The following is a 9,248-nucleotide window of genomic DNA, read 5'->3' on the forward strand; positions in this document are numbered from 1 at the left end:
TTCTTTGTAATGTGGAGAACGGGTAGTATTAAATGAAATTCCATTTGCCATAAAAAAAATCGGCAATAGCATCATCAACCTCATCCCTATGTTCTACATTGTAGATTTTAGAAATCTGTGCCTGAGCAAAACTAGCGGGCCTCTTACTCCTCTCAGAAGTAGACCCCCCCACAAACTTAAGTTGGTTTGATACATTTTGATTAACTGAATCTTCCATATCATGAGAAGAAGATCTTGGTACTTTAAAATTACAATCATTGTCCAAGTTCATTACATTGGATCCTAGGGAAGCCATATGAAGCTTTGTCAACTCCATCCTTTTCAAAACAATACATGTACAACCCTTTACACCATCACCGGATAGGGATAGAAAATGATGCCACACCCTAGTGTAGCTTCCTTTAAACACATGGTTACACAATGTGCACATCCATTCTTCACAACCACCACTATTCTTTTTCTTGTTTTTAGTAATTTTCTTCACAAACTTTAACAAGGGTTTCTTGGGGTTTGTGCTTTGTTGGACTTCGCCCACTTGGAATTGAAGGAAGAGGAGAATTTTCATATCCACTTGTTGGTATTGAACTACCACCCTCCATGATTTCCCTGATTAATACAAGAGACCAAAAAAACACATTATAAACAAAATTTACAATGAGAAATCAAAAAATAACTTGTCCTTGCATACAAAAACACAAATTTACCTATCAAGTTCTGCCTATGAATCAAAATTTGAACCAACAATAAAGATTAACAAAAAAAACACACTAAGGTTTACATATCTACCTATGTGGATAATGACTACTATCTATGTGGATAATGCCAATAAAACAAAATAGAAAAACTTTGATGTTCTACATTTAGTTATAAAAAATAAGCATTGACATAAAAAAAAAAATAATGAAATAAATTAGCATAAACTAATCTTTGCTAAGGCCTTACACCCAAGTACTTTTTTATCTCTTTTCATACTTACTAGGAACAACCATGTAAGGTAATTTTGTACCATTATTAATATATCTAATGAGATGAGAAGAAGTCCAAGACAATAGAAAAACAGATTGCAGATCTTCAATATGAGGTCGCATGAGTGAGTGTGCCAAGGTTCCATATTGTCAAATTTTACTCCCATTTTCTTTTGCACATCACCAAAGACCTTAGGGAACAACAATTTGCAAATTTAATGGCTTCTTGTATTTTAATATTTAACTTAATTACAGTTCTATTTTGAAATTTGATGTATAGAAGCTAAATTGAAAATAAAAATGAAGTTAAATACTTGAATTTTCTTTATTATTAAAAATGTGCCATTTAATTAAAAATAGTTATCCAAGTTAAAAATAAATAAATCAAATCGAAAATAAAAATAAGTTAAATACTTGAATTTTCTTTATTATTAAAAATCTACCATCTCAATAAAAATAGCTATCCAAGTTAAAAAGCCCAAGGAAATTACAATTTGCAAATTTAATTACTTCTTGTATTTTAGTATTTAACTTAATAAGTTAATTACATTTTAGACTATTTTGCAATTTGATGTATAGAAGTGAAATTGAAATTAAAAATGAAGTTAAATACTTGAATTTTCTTTATTATTAAAAATGTACCATCTAAATAAATATAAATATCCAAGTTAAAAATAAATAAATAAAATAAAAAAAAAAAAATGAATTAAATAATTGAATTTTCTTTATTATTAAAAATCTACTACCTAAATAAAATAGCTATCTAAGTTAAAAATAAATAAATCAAATTATCTTATAACATCAAAGTTGAGGTCATATCATGATAGTCTTACCTGCATTTTAATAAAAGCAGCTAGAATGCTTAACCAAAACCTATACAGAGCATTTTTATATGTAAAAGAACAAATTAGGTTTAAAAATTCTCGAGAAGAAATTTATCTGAAGATTAAAGTTTCTGTCAAAAGATGAGTTAAAAAATTGAACACTATGTAAGTTAATTTTGCACCATCACTAGTATTAAATATATGATTAATATCCAATCCCACTAAAGAAAAAGTGTAAATTAAAAATAAAAATAAACAATTGTTATAGTTAAAACATTTTGTTTGTGTACTTTTTCTATGTTGATCATTAAATTGTCAAAAAAGAAACTCATCTTAATATAAAATTTATAAAATACAAATAAAAGTATAGAGAATGATTAAATATCTTAAAATACTAAGCTAAAAAGTATTACAATTTCAAAACAATTAACATATTGAAATATTTGATCCCTCTTATTTATATTTCTTCATGCTACTAAAAATATATACCTTCTTATTTACATTTTTTATGTTAACATATGTTACCAAAAAAACTAAAAGATATTAATAACAAAATTTTAATTTGGACAATATAAACTATAAACAAAATATTTTATTTATGTATTTATGTTGATGAACATATTATATATAACAATTAAAAATATAAAAAAAAAATTGTTATATTTAAACATTTTATTTGTGTATTTATTCTATGTTGATCATTAACTTGTCAAGAGAGAAACTCATCTTAATCTAAACTTTATAAAATGCAAATAAAAATGTAGAATATGATTAAATATATTAAAATACTAAGAAAAAAATATTACAATTTTAAAACAATTAACATATTGAAATATTTAATTCGTCTTATTTATATTTCTTCATGCTACTAAAAAGACCGCTGCCATGGCCCACGGGGTTTTGGATTGACGGTGAATGGGTGCGTTGTTAAGGCACTCCTTGTGATAGGTCACCGGTTCAAATCCCCCGTGGGTACTTAGGTTAGTCTTAACTAGAAAAAAAAAAAAAAAGACCGCTGCCATAGCAAAAAGATATATATGTTGACATATGTTACCAAAAATAAGTGTTGACAAATGTCTCCTTTACCAAAAGATATAATATTTACCAATATGGTGAAGCTTTACTGAAACTACATTAATATAAGTTACAGAGGTAAGAAAAAGAATTTGCAGATATTTCTTTAAAAAATTTACTGATCCATAACATATTTAAAGGCACTTTTTTACTAGCGTAGTGTAGATACTAATTTTAAGTTTGAAGCCATGTCTTATTATTTTCTTTTGAATTAATCATTACGTTGTATCCATGAACATATTAGAGTAAAATGTATGATCGTACATGTAAATGTTTGAATTAATCATTACGTTGTATCCATGAACATATTTGAGTAAAATGTATGATCGTACATGTAAATGTTTAAGCCAGCCATGAGCTCTCCGCCTAAATTTTTAAATGCTGCATTCGGAAACAACTCGAATATATAAAAAACAAAAATAAAATATGCTTGATTTGTTTTTTTACCTGAACTTATGAAATCGAAACAAGTAGTTTATTGCTGAAGGGCAGCGCTCCAACTCTCAACACACTCGGCTCTCAACACACTCAGCTCTCCCCTCTCAGCGCCAAACAACATCTAAAGCTCTCAGTGAAAAGAGGTGTAGCAACCAGCATTTATGGAAAAACTGAAGGGTTTTTTTGGCGCCAAAAACATTCCCGCCCATTCATATCCATAGAAACTGGTGGAAAGACTAATAGTGTATCGTCTGTTAATAACAAGTGCGTATTTCCCTCTCTGATCATACAGTGTCTGCCCAGGTCCTTTTCTTTGGGGTTTACAGTATTTTTGACTTACCATATTGTTCGTAATCCACTATACAATTTCATGGGTGAATTTAATTACTAAATTCTGCAATTTCGTGGGTGAATTCAATTACTAAATTAATAAATTAGTGAATTCAATTACTAAATTAGTGAATTCAAATAGCCAATTTTGATATCACGCTGGCAGTTTCCACCGAAATTTGGACCGAAATTTGGTTCGAAACTAGCTGTCATAGCTAAAAGACCGCTGCCAATTCCAATTTCCACATGGGAACGCTGGAGCGTTACAAATTTAAGTCTGACCAGTTCCGGAAACCGTCCAAAGTTTCTTTTACCGTTCCCACAGTACCGTTCCCACAGAAAGGAACGTTCCTGTGCAGCTCCAAAGTTCCAAGGAGCGTGGGAACCACCGGAACGGGTTTCCCAGCTCTCAGGAATGGTTCCCGTGCAACATAGATTCTTATTCATCATAAAGCAACAGTGTGCAGAAACCCATTACACAAAATTTACGACAAGAACGGGAGTTTCAGAACAAACCCTACGCTACAATTTCGTGAAACTGCATATTCAGGCCATTTTTAAAAACACTAGAAATTGACAACCTGGGAAAAAACCACCATGAGATAGTAAAACCGTATAGTGCATATTCAGATTGCAATTACAGACGTATTAGAACCAGATTTTCCGCTTCCATACAGCTCATCGAGAGCAACAGAGATCCAGATCAAAAACCAGACAGTTTACAGAACATCGAAATACCAAGCCCAGGGACAGTTACCAGCATATAGCTCTACCACCAATAGGATTATTACAGAACCAAAACATAAGACCACTTGCAGACAAAAAAAACCCTAGCGCCGCATCATATTGCCTATCTCCTCCAGCTACCACCATCGGAACCACCACCACCATAGCGAGAACCGCCACCACCACCACCACTGTAGCCGCCACTACCGCCATAACCATGTTCGCCACGATCACGGCTTCCACCGTAACCCCCACCACCCCCGCCCCCACGGTAGCCACGAGAGCCACCGCCCCCGTTTCCTCTGGACTGGGCTGGATTAACGGTGATGCTCCTCCCGTCAAGCATCTTTCCATTCATTGCGTCGATGGCGTCCCTCATCGATTGGTCATCGTTGAAGGTCAGGGAGCCGAATCCACGGGATCTACCGGTTTCCCGATCACTTAAAATCTGCAGAAAACAAATCCAGAGACAAACCCTCAGAAAAAAACTTCATTCGTCAAACCCAAAACCCCGATGCAAACCCTAGTTTTGAGAAACCCTCAGAAAATGAATAAATCTGTGAAAATTCAAAACCCCAAAAGCAAACCCTAATAAAACCTATCAAATTCAAAACCCCAAAAATAATAAACCCTAAGCATCTTGCCATTCATTGCGTCGATGGCGTCCCTCATCGATTGCTCATCGTTGAAGGTAGGGAGCCGAATCCACGGGATCTACCGGTTTCCCGATCACTTATAATCTGCAGAAAACAAATCCAGAGACAAACCCTCAGAAAATGATTAAATCTGTGAAAATTGAAAACCCCAAAAGCAAACCCTAATAAAACCTATCAAATCCAAAACCCCAAAAATAATAAACCCTGAGCATCTTGCCATTCATTGCGTCGATGGCGTCCCTCATCGATTGCTCATCGTTGAAGGTCAGGAAGCCGAATCCATGGGATCTACCGGTTTCCCGATCACTTATAATCTGCAGAAAACAAATCCAGAGACAAACCCTCAGAAAAGAACTTTATTCGTCAAACCCAAAACCCCGAAGCAAACCCTAGTTTTGAGAAACCCTCAGAAAATGATTAAATCTGTGAAAATTCAAAACCCCAAAAGCAAACCCTAATAAAACCTATCAAATTCAAAACCCCAAAAATAATAAACCCTAATTATGACAAAATGGACATGACCATGAGAATTCGAGAGATTAATACACAAATAATGGCTTTACCTTGGATTCCACGACTTCGCCATAGGGGCTGAAAGCCTCCTGCAGGCTTCTGTCGTCAGTAGACCATGCAAGACCTCCAACGAAGCATCGGAACTCAACATCCGCTGAAGCCATCTTCTCAGACTGAAGTTTAAGAAAACTTGACAGAACAAGAGAGAGCAAGAAACCACTAACACAGGACCAGAACCAATACTAACCAGGGAGAGACCGCCTCATAAACGAGTGAAAAAGTAGGGTGTGGGCTAGACAAGAATGACGCCACGGCAATATAATCTTGCGTGGCACCAGATGACACGTGTGCAGAGGGAGTTGATTTTAAAGGGTAATAATTACAAATCTGGGCCAATTTACTCACAATTCTTTAAAAAAATATCTTTATACACATTATATCAAATCATTCAATATATAGATACATGAGTCATATTTAATTAAAAAATACCATGTATTATTACACATCTTATCAAATGATTCATACATGTGTCATCTTAAAGAAAAGAGATCTCTAACATATTAAAACAAAACAATGGGTAGTCTAAAAAGGGAATAAATTGGTCCATAAAACAATGTATTTTTCACCAAAATTTGTCAAGTTTCAAGATTTTGAATGTTTTTGGGGATTTTAATAATGTTAATCTATTTCCTCCATAAAAACAAAATTCAAACACTCTTACCATTAAAAAACAAATTAAGAAAAAAAAGTGTTCAATTTTGATTTTCTAGCCAATTTATTCCATCTATAAACAACTTCTTTAAAAAAAAAATTCTTACATCCATACACATCCTATAGAATCATTCAACATATACCTACATTACAAATTCTTAAAAAAATATCTTATATAATTAAGCATCATATCAAATCATTCAATGTATTTTCAGTGGGGGAGATTAATCCCCGCTGAAGAATCAAAACATTCAATGTATACATACATGAGTATGCATAATTACACATCCTATCAAATGATTCAATATAAAAATAAAAATTCAAATCATGCAATCGTGATGAGAATTGCGGTGCTTATCATCACAACCCCAAGAACGCAAATCAGTTGGGAGAGCCCCCTTCCAACCCTGATATAAAGTAAAGCCAGCCCACCCAAGAGCAAGGGTACCGAAACAGCAAGTCGAGTCACCGAAGTCGAGTCACCGATGGCTGGAAGCAGCTGCATTAGCTTCCTAATGGTGGTTTTCGTGATCTCTTTCATCAGCTCCTGCGCCAGCTCCGACAGGAGATCATTAATGAATTCTTTTAAAGCTTCCGCCATGGGTAAGATATATCCATGGACAGTGGTTCAAAACATGAGATAGAGATATATATATATATAGATAGATATAGATAGATGCCGGACTGTAGCAAACATGAAGCTGAACTTTTTCAAAAAGTCACAAAGATGGGCGGACTGTAGCAAACATGAAGCTGAACTTTTTCAGATGTGATTGGTGGGCGGACTGTAGCAAACATGAAGCTGAACTCTTGGACTGTAGCAAACATGAAGCTGAACTTTTTCAAAAAGTCACCTGCGGAATGTAGCAAGCATGAAGCTGAACACTTGGACTGTAGCAAACATGAAGCTGAACTCTTGGACTGTAGCAAACATGAAGCTGAACTTTTTCAAAAAGTCACCTGCGGAATGTAGCAAACATGAAGCTGAACTTTTTCAAAAAGTCACCTGCGGAATGTAGCAGGCATGAAGCTGAACACTTTTTGAAAAAGTTCAGCTTCATGTTTGCTACAGTCCGCCCACCAATCACAAAACATCGGCATATATATATATATATATATATGTATATATGAAATTTAAAAATCACAATTTATGTATGTATGAAATTTATTGAGTGGATCTCTCATGTATATATATCCATGGATAAGTGGCAGCTCTTGTCACATTCGAGGCCCTTGCCACAGTCCGCTGATCACAAAACATCGGCATATATATATATATATACATGTATTTATGTATGAAATTTAAAAATCACAATTTATAAATCACAATTTATGTATGTATGAAACTTATTTAGGTAGTTTTTTTTTATAAAAAAAAATTGTTACTCTATTTTTGGATCCTCTTTACTTTAATGCTTATGTGATATGAATGAACGAATGAATTAATGGATTAACATAAATAAATTTATTATAATTAATTAGATTTTTAATTAAGTTTATAAGTTATTTTGCAATAGGGCTTCCAAAATTTTAATTTGATTATGAATAATAATTAGGTGAGTGATAGGGATTTAATCTCCACAAAACATTCTACAATATTTTTTGTACTATTCACAAATCAAATGTTGAGATTTATTTTCAAAGTAGTTATGCCATTTTTTCTCTTTTAATTAAATTGATTAATTAAAAAACCATTAGCTCTTTCAAATCACCATGTCTTTTAGTAAATTTCCTAAGCCATGAATCAAATGTGTTTGCAAAATTATCAATTACTTGAAACTCTATAAAATAAGACGAAGCATCATTTGTTGCTAATGCTTCTCAATGAGCTATGTAATGGATATTAATAAATGAGGAACATGTCAATGAAAATTAGTAGATAGTCCTGCAAAAACACCCCTCATGGATAAAGTTGCATTAGATCCAAATCCAACAAACTTGAACAAGGATATCTAATCCATTTCTCTAAAAGATATGTCACTGTATCATACATAGACTAAGATGTTCTATCCCTAATTTGAAGCACTGATATGAATTTTGTAACACATTGACCTCTTCATTCATTTGTCAAATATGTAATAAAAATGATCAAATGTTACACCTTAGTTTGATCAATACTTTCCTCAGCTAAAAATGTGTAAAATGGATTGTTGAAAAATATCATTTATTAGCTTTTTCCCGTATACCTTCTCAACAACTTGTAGAAACTCTTTTCTAGATCTTGTATTTGTATATGTTGAATATTCATCCATTAAGGCATGTTAAAAATACTTTTATACCTATTCAAGTCATAAATTGACTTAAATATTTCTAAAGGTAAATCATGTATGGCAATAAAATACATTATTTCAATCACTAATATAATTATCCCCTTCTCAACATCTATCATTAGTTATACATGTTTAGTAATTAGAAAAGTACTATATTTTCTCTTCGCCTCTCGATGTTGTAAAACAAATTTATGAACCTTTGATTTTGCATGGATGTTTAGACCACTCACATAAAGAGTCGTACTTTCCATCTTTAGAAAATGGAGTATCCCTTTTAAATTTTTCATGGCACAGACACTTTATCATTTAAACATCATTACAATCTCTTATAGCATAAGCCCCCAAAACTTTTCTTGGGCCTTTTGCATTTCAATTCCACTTCAAGAATTTATACACTATTTCATTCATGGTATTCAAGTAGATGATCATATACATCATTTTGGACTCACGTGGTTGATTGTATTGAGGGATATCAAATGCATCAATAAGTGAAATCTTTATTTATTATTTTATTTTTTAAACCAGTGCCTTACAGACTTTACAAAGAATTTGGGGTACCACTATATAAGACACCTAAGTCCTAAGTAACCTTAAGGAGATGGAGGTTATAGTTTTTTTTTTTTTTTCATGTAATATAGTGCTCTTAACCTACACATAACATCAAAATTCCAGAAAATATCAGTGAAATAATGCCATAAATCAAACAAGATGGAAATATTTTATTATGAGCAGCAGGAAATA

At 32.8% G+C, this 9,248-nt stretch overlaps 1 protein-coding gene across 1 annotated transcript; it reads right to left on the reverse strand.

Moving 5' to 3' along the window:
- Window positions 1-4,393: 4,393 nt before the first annotated feature.
- Window positions 4,394-5,808, reverse strand: LOC149139905 (glycine-rich RNA-binding protein GRP1A-like). The gene is made up of 2 exons (XM_089447467.1): window positions 5,577-5,808; window positions 4,394-4,805 (listed from the first exon to the last, which is right to left on the reverse strand). The coding sequence occupies exons 1-2, from the start codon at window positions 5,688-5,690 to the stop codon at window positions 4,482-4,484; spliced, it is 438 nt and encodes a 145-aa protein (XP_089303593.1). The 5' UTR covers window positions 5,691-5,808; the 3' UTR covers window positions 4,394-4,481.
- Between the last annotated feature and the right edge of the window lie 3,440 nt (window positions 5,809-9,248).

Source organism: Pinus tabuliformis, chromosome X (genome assembly GCF_031772625.1).
Source record: "Pinus tabuliformis cultivar Carrire ecotype Pingquan chromosome X, CPIR1, whole genome shotgun sequence".
NCBI lineage: Eukaryota > Viridiplantae > Streptophyta > Pinopsida > Pinales > Pinaceae > Pinus > Pinus tabuliformis.

Coding starts and splice junctions, on each gene's coding strand:
- LOC149139905 (XM_089447467.1), bottom strand. CDS start 5,690: ATGGCTTCAGCGGATGTTGAGTTCCGATGCTTCGTTGGAGGTCTTGCA. Junction 4,806..5,576: donor GCGAAGTCGTGGAATCCAAG/GTAAAGCCATTA, acceptor TGTTTTCTGCAG/ATTTTAAGTGATCGGGAAAC.